Raw genomic sequence first — 23,951 nt, forward strand, 5'->3', positions numbered from 1 at the left:
TAATGGGAAAAGATGAAAAATTTTAAAGCATTTAATAGAAAGAAAGAAGAAAAAGAAAAAAAAAATAAGAAGAAGAAGAAGAATATAAGTTAAAATGAAAAATTAAAAATTAAAATACAAAATATTTATTTTAATATTATATTTTTATATTTTTATATTTTTATATTTTAAAAAAAAAAATAAAAAAAAATATTCCGGCATTTCCTCATGGACAGTTACCGATAAGAATAAAAAAAATTAAAAAATAAAAAAATTAAAAAAATAAAAAAATTAAAAAAATTAAAAAATTAAAAAATTAAAAAAATTAAAAAAATTAAAAAATTAAAAAATTAAAAAATAAAAAAATTAAAAAATAAAAAAATTGCAACTGCCATCCATCCATCAATCTAGCCAGCCAGTCAGCCAGCCAACCAGCCAAAAAAAAAAAAAAAAAAAAAAAAAGGCCCAGAGAGCCGTGAGATACGAGTCACGTGGCCGGTAAACGGCTTTGTATGAAGGTAATTTAGAAATGATGTCACCACCACTACAAAAGTATTCAAAAGTATTCAAAAGTATTCAAAAGTATTCAAAAGTATTCAAATTATTTAAAAGTATTAAACTCCCAGGAAACTTTTAAATTTTTTTTTTTTCATTTTTTCATTTTTTGCATGAAAATTTCATTTTAATTTTTTTTTATACCACTTTCTTCGGAATAAATATAACTAAATATATTCTTCATGTGCTTAATTTTCATTTTTTATTTATAATTTTTTCACATGGCATTAAAAAAAAAATGAGAACCGAATTGAATTGAATTGAATTGAATTGAATTAATAATAATAATAATAATAATAATAATAATAATAATAATAATAATAATAATAATAATAATAATAATAATAATAATAATAATAATAATAATAATAACATATCTATATATAATATTTAATTGTGATTTATTTATGTACGTCAAAAAGTTTTTTTTTTTTGGTATCGGGATGAGTTTTTTTTTTTTTTTTTTTTTTTTTTTTTTTTTTTTTTGGATATAAAAAAACTTTCCCCCTCCCCTTTTTGTTTTTTTTTTATTCTCAGGAACAAATTTAATTTTTTCGGAATAATCTTTTCATTTGTTTCTCCCCTTCCTTATAAATTAATAATTATATAATTTTTTTTTTTTTTTTTACCATTGATATTTTTTTTTTAAAAAAAAAAACATCCCATTCATTCATTTTCTTACAAATCTTTTAATCCAATAACAATTGATATCTAATCTTATTATTATTATTATTATTATTATTATTATTATTATTATTATTATTATTATTATTATTATTATTATTATTATTATTTTGATTTTTTTTTATCATATCAATCTCAATTATAATTAGTACCAAAAAAAAATACAATCAAATCATTCATATACAAAAATATAAAAATATAAAAAGGTGTACTAACAATCGACCGCGTGTACTACCACCACTGTTAAAATTATATCCTAATTTGTATGCCATTTATATCTAATTCCACTCTTTTGAGTTTCCTTTTCCTTTTACTTTAAAGTAAGGAAATTTCCTTTTTAAAAAAAAAAAAAAAAAAAATAAAAAAAAAAATAAAAATAAAAAAAAAACCCCCTTCAAAATTTCTCTCATTTATCTTAAAAAAAACAAACAAACATTCCAATCTATAAGTCTTTTCATATGATTATATCAAACTCATTATTAAATTATACAAATGATTATTACAGATTATACACAATTTTTTTTTTCCCCCGCCAGTTTAATTACAAAAATTTACCCCCATATTCTTCATCTCTTTAGAAATCTCTCCCCCTCCCCTCTCTCAATTTTATAGTTTTACAATTATAGTTTACCACCCTCGAGCATGGTAGTTAAAATCAGCATTGCTATCCAAATCACGGCGCCAAGTCTCCTTTTCTTCTTCTTCTTCATTATGCTTACATGTAGCACACTCTCCAGGCTCATGAAACGTCCTATTCGCCGCACCACCATCTCCTCTAATGCTTCCTCCTGTCCCACTACTATCATCTCCTTCACCCCCATGCTCAACATCTTCTTCATACAGCAACGGAGCCCGCCGCTCGTAGATTCGAACATTGTTGGTGTCATGTAAGTCATGTAGGTTATGCAAATCTGACACCGCAGTCGTGCTTTGATGTAGCCGTTGCAAATTCCCAAGCGTCTGAATCTCGCTCGACGTGTGTCGTCGTAGCAAGGCCATTCTCGCAGATGCTGCAGACCCTTGGCCAGTAGTGGATCCAGTATTTGTAACATTAACGTTGGTCAATTTAGTAGTTGATGTTGAAGTAGATGCTGTTGATGCTGTTGATGCTGTTAATGCTGTCGTCGTTGATGCTGCTGCTGCCGCTGCTGCTGCTGCAACAGCTGCCGCTGCCGGACTCAATTCCGCTCCGGAATCTCTAGCAGCAGCAGCATGTGTCATGTTAGCAGAAAATGACGACGTCCGCGATGCTCCATGCTGGTGGAAATTTGTAGAGCTTCCGTGGGGTCGGGTAAGCGGGTTTAAAGCGCTGGGGTGAGTTCGTTCCCAAATCAAATGCTTGCGCACAGACTCTGATAGTTCAGGTGCAAGCAAATTGCGTCGCGCAGCCACAGATGTCCGCGGAGATACCATCACGCCGGCTGCCCGCGCCGACGCAGGGGTTGTAGGTCCCATAGAGTCTTCCCTATTAGTTTTATTGTTGCTGCTTGAAGACAAATGTGGATGCGCAGTCACATAAGTCGTGGTAGCAGGAAGTGCTGTTGCAGTAGTTGCACCACCGCTAGCTGCTAGGCTGCTTGGAGATGCAGAATCATTGAGTACCACGGTTGACTTAAGCTGCGCATTTAACAATGATGGCGATGCGTGGATCCCAGAAGATGCCATGGATTCCGTAGAACTTTTGGTTTTAGTAGGGGGTTCTGCTGAGGCCTTAGTGGAACCAGCCATGTAAGCTTTGCGAATTGCCTCTCGGCTCAACTGTTCCTGCTTCTCCCTTTCGGGGTTATTAAAAAACATAGAAGACAAAAGCGATGGCCGCACAAGAATCTTGGGCTTGTCATCATCCCGGATAAATGCCCGTTCGTCAAATGGCTCGTCATCGTCACTTTCGTCATCCACTGAATCCCATGACGAGTCATCATCGTAGTCATCATCATCATCGTCGTCGTCGTCGTCGTCATCATCTTCATCGTCATCATCATCTTCTTTTTTATCCACTTCGACTTTTTTCTTTTTCAAAATCTCAACCTCACTTTCGTCGTCATCATCATCATCGTCATCGTCATCATCATCATCATGACTTTTTCCGGAAAGTGTAAATTTCGCCTTTGGTTTCTCCTTGACTACCGAAGACACTCCAGTAGTACCCGTCAACGCGCCATTACTTGACTTTCCAAACAACGAAGGCCGCCGTAACTGTGGCGACTTCTCAGCCTTCTTTCCTAAATGTTCGGGAGTATCCGGGAACCCAGAGTGAGACGATGGACTATTTGTTCCATTTTCACTTTCCGATGGCGAAGAGTCGATAAAAAACATTTTTTCGCGCGGAACCTTATCTGGCCGCGCCTTAATCAGCGCAAAGGGAGGAGGCTGTTGAGTGTTAGTAGTTCCTGCACCAGGTTGTGTTGCGCCACCGCCACCGCCACTAGTTGCAGAACCTGTCGGGAAGCTCAGGCTGGATTTGGTGCGAGCAAAAGATACTGTGGATGGGTTGAAGCCGCGCACAATAGAGGTTGATGTATCGCTACGGTGGCGGTATGTTAGTCTAGAACCGTTTGAGTCAATTCCAATAAATTCTGGTTCATCGTCATTCTTGTTAGATGGGCTTGTGACAGCTGTTGTTGTATTTTTAGAAAGACCGCTATTATTCTGGTTGCTAGGTTGTTCCACATTATCATCGTCATTATTATCATCATTATCATTATCATCATCATCTACCTCGTCCTCGTCAGTATCAGATATGCTATCGGAATCGGATTCTTCATATTGGGGCCGCTGCTGCTTTTGCTGATTAAGTCTGAGTTTGGAGGTAGTTGATGCAAAGAGGGATTTTGTAGAAGGTTGTTTTGAAAATAGCGACACTCGTCGGTTGGCCGGAGCTATTGTGGAGGAGAAAAGAGAAGAAGTTGTGCGAGGAAGTTTATTTTGGTCTGTGGCTGCTTGAGATGCTCCATTAGCCAACGTAGTTGTTGCTGTTGCTGTTGCTGGTGCTGGTGCTGCTGGTGCTGCTGGTGCTGTTGCTGCTGTGGGGGGCTGGGCGGCTAATTGGGTGGATGACGACTTAGCAAATAATGAAGAATGGACACGGCGGTACTGGTCGCGCGACGTCGAACGTTTTACGTCTGTTGTTAGCTGAGTAGTGGAGGAGGAGGAGGAGGAAGATGAGGTGTTACGGAAGAGAGAAGAGCTAGACTTTAGATTCTGGGAACTTTTATTGCTTAGTGCAGCCGAGGCAAGTTGGGCATAATGAGGAGGTGAGATGACTTTATGTTCATTGATTGTAGAGATAGGATTGCTTGTTTGAGATATTGCAGCCAGGTTAAGACGAGATGAAGAGCCTGCAGTTTGCCCTCTTGAGATGTTATTATTATTTTGAGGGAATAAGGTTCGTTTGGAGGTGGCCAGCGAAACCGTTGAAGTATTTGGAGGAGTGGGGTTTGGGTGGGGGACTGCGGGTTGCTGGATGTTTCTTTGAGATGCCAGAGCAGAGCTAGATGCTTGTTTGGAGAATAAAGAAGAAGAAGGTTGTCTTTGGAAAAGTGATGATTTCTGTTTTGCAAGAGGTTGTTGTTGTTGTTGTTGTTGTTGTTGTTGTTGTTGTTGTTGTTGTTGTTGTTGTTGTTGTTGTTGTTGTTGTTGTTGTTGTTGTTGTTGTTGTTGCCTTTGGGTGGTAATTTGATCCTTAAGCCTTTGCTGTTGCTGTTGCTGTTGTTGTTGTTGTTGCTGCTGCTGCTGCTGTTGCTGCTGCTGTTTTTCCTTTTTACGGGTTTCATGGAGAGATTTCCAATATTCTTCTTCTTGAGAGCCTGGCTTGAATAATAAGAGCAGCTCTTTTAATTTTTCAGAAGATAGTTGTTTTGGCGGATGAAGTCTGCGGCGTGCTGGAGAGATTGCAACGGATGGCAAGGCCACAGTGGAAGAGGATGCGGTAGAGGGCTGAGCCAGTTTTTTAGAGGAGATGTTAACTTCAGAAGAAGATTTGGAAGCTGGCCGGTTAGATCGCTGGGAAAACGAGCATGACGCAAAACTATTTGTTTTGAGGTTATTGGCTGTGGAAGGTCCAGTGCTATTGGTTGTTGCAGTTGTGGTTGTGGTTGTTGTTAAAGATGGGGCATGCTTAGGAGTTGGATTATGATGGTTACTACTGAGAACAGAGTTACTTGTACTTGAACATTCTGTCCAAGAACCTGATGAATCTGAATCTAAAGAAGAAGATAGATGGGGTATACTTTCTTCAGATGGTGGTGAAGAGGAAGAAGCTGGGATAGCAGCAGTTGTGGGTATTAGAGAAGGATTAGAAGTAGAAGTAGAAGTAGAAGTAGAAGTAGAAGTAGAAGTAGAAGTAGAAGTAGAAGTAGAAGTAGAAGTAGAAGTAGAAGTAGAAGTAGAAGTAGAAGTAGAAGTAGTAGTAGTGGTAGTAGTTGCAGTAGAATCATTTGCAGTGTGAACAGAACCACCAGAAGCTGCAGCGTCCGAATCAAAGAGTAATTCACGGTTCCATAATCTCCATGAAATGTTTTCTAACCGACGACCATTTTCTAACGAGTCTGCACATTTTGAAAAAACAGACCATAAAGAGAAGACCGACTCGATATCAGAAGGATCTATGGAGCCAATGGTTTGTGGGCTTAGAGAAAGAATAGGCATCTGTGGTTTATGCAAGTTACAACAGGAGCTTTCAAGAGGCTTGTTTCTGAGGGGTTGTTGTTGTTGTTGTTGCTGTTGTTGTTGCTGCTGCTGCTGTCCAGAAGTTCCTTGAGTTGGAACAACGGCACAAGTTGGATTAGAAGCAGCCAAACTTGATTGGTGAAGTTGCTGGGGTCGCTGTTGAAGCACTGTGGTTGTAGATGGACGATGTGTAAGTTGTGAATCTGAATTTTTAAATAGCTTTTTCCTAGTCTGGTGGTTATGGTGATGGTTGTGGTGGATATGGTTGTGGCTAATTGCCGTGTTAGAGTAAGCGGGGTTGGTGGCAGTTGTATTGGTAGATTTTGAAGAGGAGGAGGAGGAAGTAGTAAAACGTTTAGGCATGAGATATTATATATATATATATAAATGAATATATATATTTATTTAGTCGTTATTATTATTAGTAGTAATAGTAGTAATATTGTTTATAATATATATATATATATAATAATAATAAAAAAAAAAAAAAGAGAGAGTGTGTGTATGGGTATGAATAGTAAGAAAGAATAATTAAATAATTAAATAATTAAATAATTAAATAATTAAAAAAATAAAAAAAAATAAAAAAAAATAAAAATTGGTTGGCGATTTGGAAAGAAAAGTTTTGAAGGTTTTTTTTTTTTTTTTTTTTTAAAAATGACAAGAAAATTTTATAGGAAACCTGGGGAATGGCGGATTTGACATGAACTGAAAGCTTTTTTTTTTTTTTTTTTTTTTGGGTGCGCCCGGGTCCTACTAAACCGTGATGTGTGTGTGTGTGTACCACAAAGCTTTTAGTTGTTGTTGTTGTTGTTGTCATGGGGATCGTCGTCTTTTTGCAATGGCGCACCTCCGTCCTCGGCACCATCACATGTGCAAAATTTTTATTTTTATTTTTATTTTTATTTTTATTTTTATTTACCCTAACCCTTTGGTAGTTAACAAAAATATTTATTTATTTTATATTCAATTTATATTCAATTTATATTCAATTTATATTCAATTTATATTCAATTTATATTCAATTTATATTCAATTTATATTCAATTTATATTCAATTTATATTCAAAATTTTTTTTTTAATTCATTTATGTTTTATGTTAAAAAAAAAAATTCAATTATATATATATATATATATATATATACAATTAATTGATTATCAAAACTTTGGAAACTTTCCAAGAAAAAATAAAAAATTTGTGTTAGTGTAAAAAATTTACTCCCCCCCCATCTCAGTGGCGTTCGGTGATGAATTTAAGCATACTAATGATGATCACTACTATTACTTATTACTGTATTGTGGAAAGATCTTTGAAAAAAAAAAAAAACTACTGTTAAAGCAACAAAGACGCTTTGTCTGGTGATCACAAATGAGCCATTCATCCATTACTAGTCACCATTCTTTGGATGAAAAAAAAAAAAAAAAAAAAATAATACCAAATGACAATGAGGGGAATTTTTTAGTGATTGATTGATCAACATTTTGCACAAAAAATATATATCCACCTTAATAATAATAATAATAATAATAATAATAATAATAATAATAATAATAATAATAATAATAATAATAATAATAATAATAATAATAATAATAATAATAATAATAATAATAATAATAATAATAATAATAATAATAATAATAATAATAATAATAATAATAATAATAATAATAATAATAATAATAATAATAATAATAATAATAATAATATATCCGACCACTGTAAATGGAAATACCCGGCATGTGGTCTAATTACCTCCGGCAATCTCGTTTGCTCTTCTGATGTTTTTTTTTTCTTTTTCTTTTTTAAATAAAATAAAAATACAAAATTCAAAATTCGAAATACAAAATGCCTTCATTTGTGGGGATAATAAAAATTACAACCCCGGATTTCGCAGATCCGCGGCAATGTTGTCAAGTAACTTATGGTGATTTTAAAATCAACCCATCAAATCTATTTTAAAAGAAATGAGAGAAAAAAAAATCAAACGATTTAATATTATTTGAAATATAAACAAAATAGAATAAAATAAAAACAATAACTAGGCATGAATATCATTAACCTTTTCACATAAAGTCTTTGAGTTTTATTTTTATTTTTATTTTTATTTTTATTTTTTCGGCTCCAAGACAAAATTATTTAGTGGCAACAAATTTCCCAATAAAATTCACATGCACACTTTTATTTTTTTTATTTTTTTTTTTCTTTTAAAAAAAAAATATATATATATATATATATATATATATATATTTAAATAATATTGTTACTAATAATTTATCAACTAATTAGTAATATTTAATTACATTCTGTATACACATTATATTGTAATAATAATAATAATCTTATAGTTGCTACAACAATAATTGGTATTACATTTTATTGTAATAACCCACATGTTTGTTTGTCACAAACACACATACACAAATACACACACATTTGTATTACATTTTTCACTCCACCACTCACGGGCCCAGAGATTGTCATCGCCATATTGCATTTTTTTTTTTTTTTTATTATTAAAACCAGACATCAAATATTCTATAATCACAACAACCAACCAACCATCACTACAATGGCTTCTAAAATACCACGCCGTTTAATGGCTTTGGCTCCATATACCCCAGCCCAAAAAACACTTCTCCAATCTCTCATTCTAATCCAAACATCATCAAGATCTACAAGAATACCCCCTCCTCCAGCTTCAAACGCTCGGACTTATGCCTCTTCCTCAGGCTTTACAGGATTCTATAAAAAACTAGTCAAAAAATCATTGGAATCTTCCAAATGGGAATTTAATGAACTCGATCCAAATGCAACTATAAATGAAGCTGCTCCTTATGTGGCAACTGCACGTAAACTCAAGGAAACTTTGGCTGCTTCCCCAAATTCAAATACCCTCGACTTTGCTCAAATCAAAGCCCTTCTTATCCAACTTCTTACAGAAATCCCAGCCTTTTCTGGAATCCCCGATGAACGACTTAGCTCTCCATTTATTAAAAATCAAAAACTTATTGAAAACTCATTCTCAGTTCTTCTTGCTGCTGATCCTTCTACAAAACTCCCAATCAACCTCACATCACAAGACATTGAGCTCCTCTATACTCTCATGGTTAGCAAAACTGGGAATATCTTTTCTAGTTTGGGCAAATCCCCAATCATCCCTAACCTTTTCTCTCTTCTTCACATTACTCGAAATCAATTAGAATCAAACAAAGATCTCGATCTTTACCTCTTATACTTCAAGTTCCTTTCTGCTCATAAAAAGGAAACTGAAGCTAAAAAATTCTTAGATTGGCTTATCCCCATTTACCACCCAGAACGCAACCAAGACTTGTTCAACCAGTTCTTGTATGCCGTCTCGCAACCTTTCATTCTTAAATCTTGCATCCCACATCTTTTCTCCCTATCAACTACTACCACCCCTTCCACTGAAGCTATTTTATTTGCATTGCGCCAGCTTTCCCTTCTGGACTCTTCTGTATCCCTCAAATTCACTAAACAACTTTTCAAGTCATACCCAGAGTTGTACTCTAATGCCCAGGTAGTCAGTCTTGTGCTAAAAACTCTCAACAAAAACATTCGACAAGCCTCGGAAATTAAGGCTTTTATCTCAAAGTTTCTGGCCCACCACAGTAAAGATGAAAACTCTTTAGCCTCTATTGACGAAGAAATAAAAGACCCTGTAGAGCGTCTTGAATTTCACAAATCTCTTGCCCTCACCCTCATCAAATACAATGACTCATCTGTACAAACCCAAAAATATCTTGAAACTGATGTGGGTATCCCGGATATTGAACTTTACAAGACTCTGGCCGCTACAGAAGGTTTATCAGCAGAATCTATTCGCACCATTTTTAAAGATGCAACCGCAAAGGGCTTGGAAATTAATAACGATATTATGCACAATGCCCTTGATATTCTCATTATTCACAAGTTTAACGTTGCAGAAAACTTTGATGCCCTTCACGATTTCTTCACCACTGAATTAAACTTTGAAAGTGACATTGGTACATTTGAAAGCCTAATTCTTGGTTCTCTTAACAACTCTCAAAAACGTCAAGGTACTGAAGCAGCCATCATTTTATTTGAAAAAAGTATCGAAAACGGTATACAATGGAACATTGGCACTGAAGATCAACTTGAAACTCTCGACAAGCTCATTCTTGCACTTTGTCAAACCATGCCAGACGATGTGTTTAAGGTTTTCAAATCTTACCAAAAAGTGCGCATGTTTGTGTCTTCGGTCGGGTACCAGGCACAAGTTGCTCTCCTTAAACTTTTCCTTTCTTATAACTATGTGGGTGACTGCGAGCGGTTTCTCGAAGATGAACTTGGCAAGGAAACACGCGATATTGCATGGGATGCCGAACCAGAGCTTTACCAAACGCTTTTGGAGTATGCCTTAAAAAGTGATAACTACAAAGACGCTTGGTTGATTTATGGCTTGAGTGAAAAATACTATGATGCTCCATATGCATCTTATGAAGCAGTATTGCGCCGCTTCTGTGCACTCGAAAGACCAGACGCCGCCTTGCTGATTTTCAAAAACCTCCGCAACAAGGCTAAAGTCTCAGGCAGCGAGCCTCCCTCTGCTGAAATGTACCGCTTGCTGTTCCACGAGTTTGGTGCTGTTGGCTATGAAGACGGTATTAGAGAACTTTACATTTTCCTTAAAATGGATATTAGCGTTGATCCCTCTGTTCCTTTACTCAACTCGGCTCTAAACGCATTCACAGAGCTTGAGGATTTTAGTCAAGCCGTTGAACTTTGGTCCCAAATTCAACAGTTCCCAGGAGGTCCAGACAGTGAGTCATATACCACTGTGCTCAAGCTCTGTACCCATGCATCTATCCAAGATGTCGAGCACATGTGGGAAACTTTACAAGCTGATAACCGCATTACACCGAGCGAGGAAAACTATCGCCAATACATTGTGGCCAATTGTTACCATGGGTTCTATGCGCGTGCTCTTGAAATCGCCCGCAACATGCCCATGCCTCCTGCCAAAGAAACAATTGCTGGTCTTTACAACTGGACCATGTTACAGGCTCGTAAAGATGATGTCCGTGAATGGGCCCGTGAAGCATTCCCACGTAAATGGGCTGCCCTTGAAACTGAGGACGGAGCTCTTAAGACTTACTTGCTAGATGAGGAAAATAAAAATAACGACAGCGAGGCTAATCTACGGCGACAGGCCATTCGCGATATGCTTGAGGAAAAGGAGCGCGAGCAGATTGAACGTGAGGGTCGGATTGTGCGTGAAGCCCTGGCTGCCCCCAAAGCTGCATAAAAAAAAAACAACCCCTGTATATAATGTGCTTAATTAGAATTTTCTTTTTCTTTTTCTTTTTTCTTATATTTTAAATTCATAAACGTCATTACATGTAAAACTATCTTATACAGATGAGAGAGGGGGGGAGGAAAAAAATAAAAAAAAAAAGATTGTTCATCGGCGCAGTCTAGTGTGGTTCACCTTGGTAGCAAACCGCAGTGAGTTTAGTGTCTCGTTTTCGTGCTGCTTGTTAGACGACACGTTGACCAGCATCAGTGTCTTTGAAGTCCCCGAGAGCGAGTACTGCAGCAGGTGTGTAAGTTTCGAGTTTCTAAATGGAATGTGTTGTTGTTGTTGTTGTTGCCCAGACCCCAGTGCAGTAACCACATCTACTAGCGAGCTTAAGCTTTTGTTAATTGCTTGAGTTTCTTTGAGTCGTTCGCCTGATGTTTGCGAGCTTGACAACCGTTCACTTCCTGCCAAATCAATTAAGTTTAATACTCCTGCTCGAGTTTCCCCCGTAATGCTGTTGCGTCCTGCCAGTCGCAACACAAACACAGAGTGAGATCGCGATGACCGCTCGTTGGCATTGGTTGCTGCTGTCGCTCGGGTTCGTGCAGCTTGCCGCAGTACCCCGTGCACTTGTCCCGGGTTATTCAAGCTGACTTGAGTAAGACCTTCCACCAATGTTTTTTGTTCTTCCGGGAAATGTTTGATATGTAGTTTGGGTGGTTGGGTGGTAGCAAGTAAATCATGGATTGTTTCATTGTAAATTTCTAAAAACTCTCCTGAAAACTCGTACGACCATCCGGTTTTTTTCATCAAATCTGCAGTCTTAAAAATCTGGTCAATTGTTAACGGAATCATACCATCTTCAGGAGAAAGCATTGTGTAAGTTTTGCCAGAACCTGTTTGTCCGTAGGCAAAAATGCATACATTATATCCGTCAAGTGCAGACTGCACCAGCTCAGAGATCTCTAAAAATACATTGTGATTGGATGCATTGGGAGTAAATACCTTGTCAAACTCAAAATGCTGCGTGCGGGGTGTTTGCACACCTGTAAAGGTATCCTGGTATGTGCACGTCACATCTAGTTGCTGCCCTTCTGATGCTTGGTCTGGGAATGCCAGTTCCATGGCACTACATGCAGATGCTATTTCCTGTGGTCCCAGTGGTCGCGGTCGGCAGTACACTCTAATGTTTCCTTTAAGATCTTGCAGTTTGTTGTGTAATCGCCGTCGTAGCGATTCCTCATTAATGAGTCGAGAACGCAGTTCTTGAGTTTCTGCATTTCGCATGGCGAGTTGTTTTTGCAAACCTTCGACTGAAGATTCGTATTGCGAAATGTTATTTTGGAGAGCACCGCTTTGTCTTTCATATTGATCTGCTGTTTTTTGGAGATGTTCACATCTGAGTGTTGTTTCCGATAATTTATGCTGGGTGGTATTCAATTGCTCAAGAGTAGAAGAATGCTCTTTCTTAAGGTTTGTGAGATCATTGGCTAAGTTATCCTTTTCTTCAATCAACTGAGTCATTTGTTTGGCATGCTGAGCCTTTGTTTCGGAAACTCGGATTTCCATTTTAAGAGAGAATTCTTCAATAATATTAGCCATTTCAGTAGCATGGTGAGATTCTTCTTCGGCTAGTTGATTCTTAGCATCTTGAGCTTCCTTTTTGAGTGTCATTTCAGTGGTTTGAAACTGTTCTCGTTGCTGAGCAAGTGCAGCCTCAAGTTCTTTACGATGTTGTTCTTTGAGAGCTTCAATTTCGTCTCTTTTTTGGATATCCATCTTATGGCGCTCCATCTCAAGTTCATGCGTGTGATTGTTTTTGACAAGCCGCAGCTCATGATCCAACTTGGTATTGACTTCTTTGTAGTCGCTAATGGTATCTACCGATTGCTGTTTAGCCAACTCAAGCTCTTTAATCAGAGTTTTGAGTTCCTGTGACTCATTGGTGAGCTGCGTGATGCGTTCTTTCTGGTACTCAAGAAGCTCGCTGCGCTCCGTAGGGTTGTGTGTGCTAGTTGCTCGTCGAGCAGAGGGCACAATGTAAGGTTCAGAGCTCAGTGTTTTACGAGCAGCGTAAATGCGATGGGATCTAAAAGGTGTAGATGTTGTTGGGTTATGTGCGCGTGCAAGAAATGCAGTTGTAGGCTGTGGTAGAGCCGAAGAATCACTGTGTAAATTTGTTGTTGACATTGTATTTCCCGAAGACAAGGAAGAAGAAGAATTAGAAGATGATGATGCAAAAGAATGTTTTGGAGGATGGAGCGAGGAACCTGTTGCAAGGTTTTCCTTGTGAAGCAGAGGGGGGCCAGGTTTTGGTTTTACTGGAATTTTTGACGGTCCATCTCTAGCGAGTCCCCTGATGCCTTTTTGTTGCTGAGCATTCATGGCGATTTGCAGTAAGATTGTTTTTACAGGTAGAGATATGGTTTGTTGATGGTGGTTTGGAAGGGAAAGAAATGAAAGGGGACTGGCGGTTTGTTTTGTTTTTTTTTTTTTTGTTAATGAACAAATCTGTTGTCATGGTGATTGTTTATGTACGGCTGTAAATGTGACAAGTTGTTGTAATATCTTCAGCCGTACAAAGATTTTTGCCAAAATTAAAAAAAAAATTCTTTCAGTTTCTTGTTAAATTTTCACTCTTAAAAAAGAAGGACTAGAAATTTGACAAGATCCAAAAAAAAAAAAAAAAACAATATATATATATATTTATTTACACATATCACATATCACATATCACATACAACAATGCCACCAAAAGCTCAGTTAAAATCAGCAATGAAGAAAAGTGCGTTGAAGGCTAAGTCTGTTACAAAGAAGCCTCAACAAGCTCCTCGGAAGTCTCTGAAACGAACAGCCTCTGAAGTTGAAAAGGAAGAAGAAGAAGAAGATAGTGAAGACGAGGAGAAGGACAATGACGATGAAAAAAAAGAGAATAGCGATGAAGAAGAAGAAGAAGATGATGATGATAGTGATAATGATAATGATAATGATAATGATAATGATAATGAGGAAGACGAAGACGAAGATGAAGGAGATGACGAACAAGATGACGAAGATCAAGATGACGACTCCTCAGACGAGTCTTCACCCTCAGATTACGAAGATATTACGGAAATCGGGGGGCCTGTGCAAAAGAAACGCAAGAAAGATAGTGAAGCATTTTCCAAGGCTATTACTGCAATTCTGGGGTCCAAGATCAAGGCCCATGATGTTAAGGATCCGATTTTAGTGCGTTCGAAAAAGACAGAAAAGCAACTTGAAGAAAAGAAGCTGGAAGCTAAGGCCAAACATGCTCTGGCAGTCGAGAGACGCACAGCACAAGACAAGGATCGTGTACGTAGCTTGATGCCCAAAGATGAAGCCAAGCTGCATGCATATCTGGAGCATGAAAAGGTTCTGCGCAAGACAGCGCAACGCGGTGTGGTGAAACTATTTAACGCGATTTTGGGAGCACAAAAGAATACACAGGCGACGCTGGGAGCAGCCAAGCAAGGTAAGCTTGTCAAGACTGTGGAGAAGGAAGCAGCGACAGATCTCTCCAAGGAACAATTTTTGGACCTGATACGGTCTGGTTAAAAAAAAAAAAATAAACTATATACACACTATATTATTAATTATAAACACCATCAACAAGAAAAGAGGAAGAAAAAAAAAAAAAAAAAAAACGAGGAGAATATTTCTATTTGTCTATCGCTTCTCAAAGTCTCTGGCTTGAAGATTGCGGGTCATAGCAGGGAGAGCAACACGCAGACCGTCGAGCTCTTTAGACATTACAATCTGGCATCCGAGACGGGATGTTTCAGTGAGGCCGAATGCGAGATCAAGCATATCGTTTTCATCATCATCAGGTTCTTCCATAATATCGTAATAATCTGGGTCGACAATTACGTGGCAAGTGGAGCACGCGCAGGAGCCACCACAAGCACCTTCCATATCGAGGTTGTTTGCCTGTGCAATGTCGAGCAGGTTATCACCAGCAGCTACCTCGTATGTATTCTGAGTGCCGTCTTTGGTAATGAAGGTAACATGGAGCTCCTCACCGGGCTTGGGTTTATGAAGATGGCCATGGAATCGGATAGTTGTAAGTGGTGTCAGAGCGGCCCGTGGCTGGGTAGTGGGGTATCGGGCCACAGCAAAACGCGTTGGTTTTGCATGGGAGAATGTGGCGGTGCTTGAGAGAGCACGGGTGATCTGGCGCACAGTTAAGGCTGCAGAAGAAACAGTAGAGAATCTTGGTGGCATTCTAGAATGGATAGATTGGATATTTTATGTTGGATGGATGGGTGAAGAAGAAGAAGAAGAATACTTCTCTGGAGGCAACAACAGGTCGTCGGAAGGGGAAGGGGAGACCTGAGTTAGGAGGATGGTATTTTTTTTTTTTTTTTTTTTTAATGGTGGAGATTTTCAAAAGAAAATAAAAATTGGCGGCAGAAGTAATTGTGATTACACACGGGCCGATTGGGGGCTTTTTGTGTGTTTATGTATGTGTAAGTGTATGTGACATTGCAGTTTGTGTTGTAATAAAATTTATTTGGATTTGTGCACCCGACCAAAGCGATCTTTGCCACCACCCAAACTTTTAGATAACCGTTCATTAGACCTAAAACCACACACACACACATACATATATATATATATAAATATAAATTAATATACAAGCTGCAATATGGCTAATCTCATGGATAACGATCTCATTTCCAAGTATGAGTCCGAGTTTGGACTTACATCGACAGAGATTACCCAAAAGTTAGATGCCCTGACCACGGAGGTCGACAAAGGTGTGTGAAATTTATATATAATAATAAATACCTAATGTGTTTTGTTTTCCCCCACCACCAGTATACCTAACTCTATATTGCAGACCAGCGAAAAAAACTCTTGTCGAGTGTTGAACGTGCCATTGAAGAAGCCTATGAGATTGTAAGTGAAAGAGAAAGACAAGTTTTTTTTTTTTTAAAAGAAGATAAAATAGCTAATATTTTAAATTAAAGCTCGATCAACTGGCAGTTGAAATTCAAAACATTCCATCTGCAGCGCGTGGTCCATATAATGGAAGGCTGCGAGATTATCGAGCATCACTTGATAAGGCCAAGCGAGATGTTAAGCGTGCAGGAGAGGAATCTGCTCGTGTTGAATTATTTGGGTCTCGGGCTTTAAATAGTGGTATTCCTGGGGCTTCTTCAGATGACATTGCATTAGATCAGCGCCAGCAGCTTTTGCAAGGAACAGCCAGTTTGGAGAGATCAAGTCAACGGTTGCGGGACAGCCAGCGGCTGGCAAACGAAACAGAACAGATTGGAGCAAACATTTTGTCAGACTTGAGGGGTCAACGAGAGCAAATTTCAAATGCTCGGAACACACTTATGGAAGCAGATGGACACGTGGACAAGAGTATTCGTACATTGCGGAGTATGGCTCGAAGGTGAGTAAGAAGAAGAAGAAGAAGATGTTTGGAAGGGATATAGAGAGCGTTGTTGATTAAAAATTATTGTACTAACATTTAATTTTTTTTATTTAGAATGGCTACAAATCGAATTATTACTGTAGCCATTATTGTTGTTTTAGTATTACTTATTCTGCTAGTGATTGCCAGCAAGTTTTGGTAACGGTCTTTATTATTATTATTATTATTATTAATATTAATTATTAGTTAAAGATATGTTTTTTTCTTTCCTATTAACAATAACAAAGATTGTATTAATGGAATTAGATATGAAGTTTAAAGTATTAGTGAGAATAATTTTTTTTTCTATTTTGTTAAAGAGAATATATATATATATATATATATATATATAGAATGGTATCAGAATAATAATGCAAATAACGTTAATGAGAGATGATAATAACAATACCTTTGATTAAAATAAAAGTCAATCTAACTAATAATTAACTAAACTACCAGCCCATCTTTTTTTTTTTTTTTTTCAAAATGAGAAATATAAAAAAAAAATTAAAGATTTTATTTTCTTCTTCTTCTTTTTTCATTTTTGATCATATGATAGAAGGATTTGGATAAAAAAAAGAGAAAAAAAAAAAAACAGCTGATGACAGGTGGATGAGACCTGGGGAAGATTAAAAAAAAAAATAAAAAAAAAAGGATTCCAAATGGGATAATAATTATTACCAATTTGATTTCATACAGGAATGATATATAAACGGATATTTCATGAATATCGAAAAAAGAAGAATATGAAGAATATATGAAGAAGTAAAAAAAAAAAAAAAATTAAATAAATAAATAAATAAATAAAAATGAAAGCCGCTTAATTTTATAAAATAAAAATCAAAAATAAATAAATAAAAAACTTGTGATATTTTTTTTTAAATGAAATAAAAAAAAAAAAAAAAAGCAGCAGCAGCAGCAGCAGCAGCAGCAGCAGCAGAAAGTTTTAATAAAGAAATACCTTCTTCAGCAAAATCTCCTAATTAAGGGAATTACTTGATAAAAAAAAAATGAAGAAGGGACAGGAAAATGGAGGAATGGAAGGAGGGGAAAGAAAAAGCTCTGCATAAACACAAATTAGGACAATTTGAAGGAGATTGACAAGTAGTAAATTACGAATGTTGGTCGACATTAGTTGGGCAGTTTGTTGTTGTAACAGTATATATATATATATATATCGTGATATCTGAAAAAAAAAAAAAAAAAAAAAATAAGTTTGAAGAAACAAAAAAAGTTCAAAATACAAATATCGTACACACATATGGGCAAGTGAGTACGTTTTTGGAATTAGGCGCGCTTCGTCATCATGCCTCGTTAAACATCAAATAGACCCGTAATCATGGATTACAGGACACGGTAACCAATTACGCATAGACGATGCAAACCAGTTTAGTGATTATATATATATATAGAGATAGCAATACAAAATATTTTTAGGGGGGGGGGGGGGTGAGAAAGAGAAAGAGAAAGATGAAAAAAAAAAAAAAAAAAAAAAAAAAAAAAGAAGAAGAAGGGGAGAAAAGATTTTTTGTATGGATGAAAATGGTACAAAATAGTTGTAAAATCCAGAAAATGGGTATTATAAATATATATTTTAAGGGAATTCACAACTTTGGGAAATAGAAAATAGAAAATAGAAATTAGGATATTATTATTATTATTATTATTATTATTATTATTATTATTATTATTATTATTATTATTATTATTAGGAAAATAAAAAATGAATAAAAACATTTTTTTTTTCTTTTTTAATAACAAAAAAAAAATAATAATAAATAAATAGAAGAGGTGGGCAAAGAAAAGAAAAATATCAAAGAAAGTGAATATTGAAGCCCACAGAAAATATAAAATAAAAATTAAAAATTAAAAATCAATTAAATAAATAAAATTAAAAATTAAAAATTAAAAATTAAAAATAAAAAATAAAAAATAAAAAAAGCGCATACTAAAACAATCTTGAATAAGAAACTTGCATAGAACTTTTTCCTTTGTTAAGAAATTGGTTATTTTTTTTCATTTTTTTATTTTTATTTTCATTTTTAAAAATGAAAGAAAGACAGAAAGAAAAAATAATTTTTCTCTTTCAACTTGCTTTTTCTTTTCATATTTTAATGTTACCAAATGTTTTTTTTTATTTATTTTATTTTTATTTTTATTTATTTTTATTTATTTTTTCAAATACAGTATTATCAAAGAAAAACTTAAAAAAAAGGTAATATTGAAATAAGATATTAATTTATAAAAAAAAAAATGAGAGAAAAAAAAATAGTATACTGTGGTCTTTATTTTTATTTATTTTTTTTTATATAGTTGAGACAAAAATGAAAAGAAAATTGTTCTTTCCATTAAAAGAAGAAAAAAAAAAAAGAATGAATGAATAAAGTATTTTATTTGAAAAAAAAAAAAAAAAAAAAAAAAAAAAAAGGTTAAAGAGAAAGAAAAAAAAAAGACTTTAGCAATCAAATAGAATAGAACCTCGTATTTTTTTTTTCCATTATTAATTCCATTTAAAATACAAAGACATAGTAACTAAGCATAAATCAGATACATTTAATACATTTAAACCTTCGGCATATCTGTATATCCGAAAGGTAAAGTATATAGGAAACTGGGAACAGAAAGAAAGAATGAATGAATAGAAGATTAAACAAAACAAAAAAAAAAAAAAAAAAAAAAAAAAAAAAAGAAGAAGAAGAAAAAAAAAAGGTAAACGATTGCTTTCGGAGATAACTTTTTCGTTTGACTAAACTTGAAAGAAAAAAAGAAAGCAACCGAAAGGATTTTACAATAACAGCAGCAGCAGCAGTAGCAGTATGAAAAAAAAAATTGTATATAATAAAATAAAACATCAGTGGCGCAAGCGATGGTAAAAAAAAAAAAAAAAAAAAGTTGGGAAATATATACCACTCCGATGTGTATGCAATTGGTGCAGTTAGTGTAACATTAATTTTCTTCTTTTTTTTTATTTTATTTTATTTTTTTCCATTTATTCAAACTTCAAATAATTTTTCTGGTTGGTTGGAATACAATTAAATAACTCTAATTTGTAAAATGTAGATATCAAGGATTGAATAAAGTAATTAAGATAGTACGGAAACATTAAAAAAAAAATAATTTTGACTAATGGCATTAGTAGAAATTTTGTTATTTAAAGTCTATTAAAGAAAAAAAAAAAAAAAAAGTATTGTAAAGCATAATATGGATCGTTTCTTTCATTTGTTTTTTTTTTTTTAGTGTGAATAAGAAGGTTTGTTCGGAATATTTTTGCAACTTTGGGATCAAAGGTGTTTAAAATAAAATAAATTTTTCATTTTTTTAATTTTTTTAATTTTTTTAATTTTGAATTTTAAATTTTGAATTTTAAATTTTCTAATTTCTAATTTCTAATACAAATACAAATACAAAATTTCCATGGTCTAGTCTCTCCAAAAGATCCAATCTTTTCCAAAATACAAATGAAATTTTTCCACAGTTACTTTTTTTTTTTTTCAACGACAACGACAACGATTAAAAACAATATTTTTAGAAATCAGTTACTACAACGTAGAAATATTTATTTTTATTTAATTATATTTTTTTCAATTAAAAAGAAATTCTTGGTAATCCTTTTTTTTTTTTTTTTTTTTTTGATTTAGAGAGTGAGAGTAAGTGTGAGTGAAAGTAAGAAAAAAAAAAAAAAAAGATCTTTGAAAAAAATACTTGGATTCAACCAAAATACAACTTTTCTTTTTTTCTTTTCTTTTTTTTTCTTTTTTTTTTTTTTTTTTTTTTTTTTTGGTGGGTCAGTCATGAGTACATTCCATTTTAGTTTTCTTGCTTCAATTTAAAAGTAAAAAAAAAAATAAAAATTTGTTTGAACAGTAAAAGAAATTTTAAATAATACATCTAACGTAAACGTTTGAAAGGGTGATAATAAAATCTCTAAAGAGGGGAAATTGGGGATAACGGAGTCCTAAATAAAAAAAAAATTTTTGATAATAATAATAAAAATAATTATAATTATAAAACGTTAACGTTAACGTTAACGTTAACGTTTTTTTTTTCAATTTCATTTTCATTTTTATTTTCATTTTCATTTTTAAATACAATTTGATTCTGCTAAGACCAAAGCTTTGGACTCTGAAAAAAAAAAAAAAAAAAATTTTTTTGTGACTAAAATCCTAAACAGACTTTAAAGTCCCACTTTTGAAATATTTCTTGTGTATTATATATATATATATATTTATTTATTTTATTAATCAACTTTAGAAGAAAGAAAAAAAAAAAAATTTTAAAAAAGTTCTGTTGACTCTCTCTCTCTCTCATTCGTCAAGAAGAAATTGAAAAAAAAAAAAAAAAAAAGATTTTTCTTTATACAATATGTCACGATTGAAGAACCAATCTTAATTTTGAGTTAATATCAAACCAACCAACCAACCAACCAAAAAAAAAATTTACATATATATTCGCTTATCTTTATTCAAAGGTATTTTTATTTTTTTTTTTATTTTCCATACCGAATGTAGAGTTAAAAAAAAAAAAGAAAATATTAAATTCATTAATTATTCCTTTTTTTAGTAAATTTATCTAATTATCTAATTTTAAATTTTTAAATTAAAAATAGATAATAACCATATATATATACTCTATTACCATCTTTATCTCTTTCAAAAATAAAAACGTTTGTAATTACATAGCTATGTAATTAAAACTATTCTTAAAAGAAGTTTTTTGTTTCTCTTTTAAGAGAAAAAAAAAAAAAAAAACACAAATTGAATTGAATCTTGTATTCTTTTTTTAAAAATATATTTAAATTTCTTTCTTCTTTTTTTTCTTCTTGGTTAAACAAGTATCTTAGTCGATAATAATTTTTTTTTTCTCGATGCGGTACTTTATTATCTACCGATATACACCGTCGGAATCGTTAAAATAAATATAAATAAATAAAAAAAAAAAAAAAAACCTCGAAACAAGAATACGTTAACCCACAAATACCAAAGTATATTCGGTTACTCAGATATATTTTAGTTTTATAAGTTGGTTATGTTTCTTTTGTTTCTTTTTTTTTTTTTTTCATTCTTACAAAAATAACTGGTTTGATTTTAAAAGAATGGCCACTAAAAAGAGCTCTTTTTTTTTTTCTTTCTCGCTTCTATGTCATCTATACTAAATTAGATGAATCTAGAAATATATATATACTCTTACAAAAAAAAAAAAAAAAAAAAAGAGAAAATAATTATTATAAGAATAAATTGAAATCCATTGAATGGAAAAACTAGTTATGTTAAAGAGTTGAACAATTAAGATTATATATATACTATTATTGGAATCAATCAAAATTATTATTAATTAATATCACTGTTTAATCAAAATTAAAAACAAACAACAAAGGTTTATATGCAAACTAGGCAAATATATATATATATATATATATATATATATAATGATTTTTTTTTTTCATTCTATTCAAAAATTTATTTTTTTTTAGTAGTAGAAGTAGTAGTAGCAGTAGTAGCAGTAGTAGCAGTAGCAGAAGTAGCAGAAGTAGTAGTAGCATGATAATATACTTACTTGTATATATATTATTCTTCAACCCCTTTTTTTATTTTATTTCTATTCGTTTATGAGTAAAAATATTTCAGGAGAATTAAATAATTCAATAAAGAAATAAAGAAATAAAGAATTTTGTTATGTTTGAAGAACCAATATTTATCTAACTTTCCAATGAATTTATTGATATTTTCCTATAGTCACAGTTTTTTTTTTTTTGAATGAATCATCATGAGTCCTATTAAAAAAATTCACTCTTTTACAAAACTACTTAGTTATCCCAATATACTAATTAGTTTAATATACTACACATTGTATATTTCCATTATTTTGGAAATCTTTTGAAATATTCAAATATATAATTTTTTTTTTTTTTTCTTTTTTTAAAAAAAAAAACAACAACAACAACAACAAACCCCTTTTGCACACTTTTATTTCAAATATCAATTTTTCTAAAAAAGAAAAAGTCTCAAATTCTTAAATTCTTAAATAAAAAAAAGTTGTTGTTGTTGTTGTTGTTGTTTTTTCATCTTATAAAATGCACTCACACACATTATCTCCAGGAACATTCACAAATCACATTTTTTCTTTTAGCATGCACTAATTATTTCACAATCATCATCATCATCACTAATGTAAATCTTTGTTTCCCCTCAAAATAAAAATAAATAAATAAAAATAAAAATAAATCCTCGCTTCTCCTTTCTTGACCAAACTAAAAAATAACTTTGTTAATCTTTTTTTTTTTCATCATCATCATGTTTCTCATTTAGAGTCTCTCTCTCTCTCTCTCTCTCTCTCTATCTCTCTCCCGCCTTATTACTAAATATCAACAATGCCTTTTGCTTTTTTTCTTTCTTTCTTTTTTCTTTTTTCATTTTTTTTTTCAACCCACCATTCAGGTAATATGGCTCCACTTACCTTTAGACGTTTTAGGTCTTTTGTGTATTTTACCTAAATATTCTTAATATACTTATATTAATTCCCAAATCTGTCCTTTTTAGACTCTCCTTTTTAATTGATGGAAAATCTTACTTTTTTTTTTTTTTTTTTTTTCCTTTAACTCCTGAAAATTTTCTTTTATTTTCTATTATTTAATTTTCTTTCTTTCTTTCTTTCTTTCTTTTTTGATCAAATACTTTCCTGGTTTATTATTATTGTAAAATGTGTTGTGCCAACAACCTATTTATTTAAAAAATTATACCCCTAATTTTTTTTTTTTTTTTTTTTTCAAAATATATAAATTCAATAATCATCAAAACCTCGTTAAAAAAAAAAAAAACATGGGCTAATTCATACATGCACAGTTCTTTTTTTTGCTTTTTTTTTTTTTTTTGGCCTCCCTCCACCCCTCCCCCAAATTCATCAATCTACATTTTTCTTAAAAAAAAAAAAAAGAAAAAATTTAAATTCTATATCTCCGTTTAAAAATACTATGTAATCACCAGTTACTACCAAAAATTCAGTCACACTAACTTCTTTAACGAGCCTTGTTATATATATATATATATATATATATATATATATGTGTGTGTATATGTTTGTTAGCGTGATGTTGTGTTGTGCCTCTCTGCTTCCGTCACTTAAGACTGCTGCTGCGTTTTAAATATTGTTCATCTTAAATCTTAAACCTCCTCTCATGAGATCACAACATAAAAAATTTACAAGTCTATTTAAATTAATTTAGTCAAACCGTGCCTTAATCATCCCAATCTGGTCATTTATATATATATTTAAAATTCTTCTTTTTCTTCTTTTTCTTTTATATAAATAGAAAAAAAAAAGAAAAAAAAAAAAAAAAAAA

At 33.0% G+C, this 23,951-nt stretch overlaps 6 protein-coding genes across 6 annotated transcripts; 3 read left to right on the forward strand and 3 right to left on the reverse strand.

Moving 5' to 3' along the window:
* Window positions 1-1,845: 1,845 nt before the first annotated feature.
* SAPINGB_P000661 (uncharacterized protein) lies at window positions 1,846-6,249 on the reverse strand (the record flags this gene model as incomplete). Its single annotated transcript, XM_031995384.1, has 1 exon — window positions 1,846-6,249. One exon carries the CDS (start codon window positions 6,247-6,249, stop codon window positions 1,846-1,848), a length of 4,404 nt encoding a protein of 1,467 aa, XP_031851275.1.
* Window positions 6,250-8,460: 2,211 nt separating this feature from the next.
* SAPINGB_P000662 (uncharacterized protein) lies at window positions 8,461-11,178 on the forward strand (the record flags this gene model as incomplete). The annotated part of the gene is made up of 1 exon (XM_031995385.1): window positions 8,461-11,178. The coding sequence occupies one exon, from the start codon at window positions 8,461-8,463 to the stop codon at window positions 11,176-11,178; it is 2,718 nt and encodes a 905-aa protein (XP_031851276.1).
* A 156-nt stretch (window positions 11,179-11,334) lies between these two features.
* On the reverse strand, window positions 11,335-13,557 carry SAPINGB_P000663 (uncharacterized protein; the record flags this gene model as incomplete). The annotated part of the gene is made up of 1 exon (XM_031995386.1): window positions 11,335-13,557. One exon carries the CDS (start codon window positions 13,555-13,557, stop codon window positions 11,335-11,337), a length of 2,223 nt encoding a protein of 740 aa, XP_031851277.1.
* A 360-nt stretch (window positions 13,558-13,917) lies between these two features.
* Window positions 13,918-14,748, forward strand: SAPINGB_P000664 (uncharacterized protein; the record flags this gene model as incomplete). The annotated part of the gene is made up of 1 exon (XM_031995387.1): window positions 13,918-14,748. The coding sequence occupies one exon, from the start codon at window positions 13,918-13,920 to the stop codon at window positions 14,746-14,748; it is 831 nt and encodes a 276-aa protein (XP_031851278.1).
* A 111-nt stretch (window positions 14,749-14,859) lies between these two features.
* On the reverse strand, window positions 14,860-15,414 carry SAPINGB_P000665 (uncharacterized protein; the record flags this gene model as incomplete). Its single annotated transcript, XM_031995388.1, has 1 exon — window positions 14,860-15,414. One exon carries the CDS (start codon window positions 15,412-15,414, stop codon window positions 14,860-14,862), a length of 555 nt encoding a protein of 184 aa, XP_031851279.1.
* A 424-nt stretch (window positions 15,415-15,838) lies between these two features.
* On the forward strand, window positions 15,839-16,778 carry SAPINGB_P000666 (uncharacterized protein; the record flags this gene model as incomplete). Its single annotated transcript, XM_031995389.1, has 4 exons — window positions 15,839-15,950; window positions 16,034-16,092; window positions 16,164-16,594; window positions 16,691-16,778. The coding sequence occupies 4 exons, from the start codon at window positions 15,839-15,841 to the stop codon at window positions 16,776-16,778; spliced, it is 690 nt and encodes a 229-aa protein (XP_031851280.1).
* Window positions 16,779-23,951: the final 7,173 nt, after the last annotated feature.

Source organism: Magnusiomyces paraingens (assembly GCF_902498895.1).
Source record: "Magnusiomyces paraingens strain CBS 517.90 genome assembly, contig: contig1, whole genome shotgun sequence".
Classification (NCBI taxonomy): Eukaryota; Fungi; Ascomycota; class Dipodascomycetes; order Dipodascales; family Dipodascaceae; genus Magnusiomyces; species Magnusiomyces paraingens.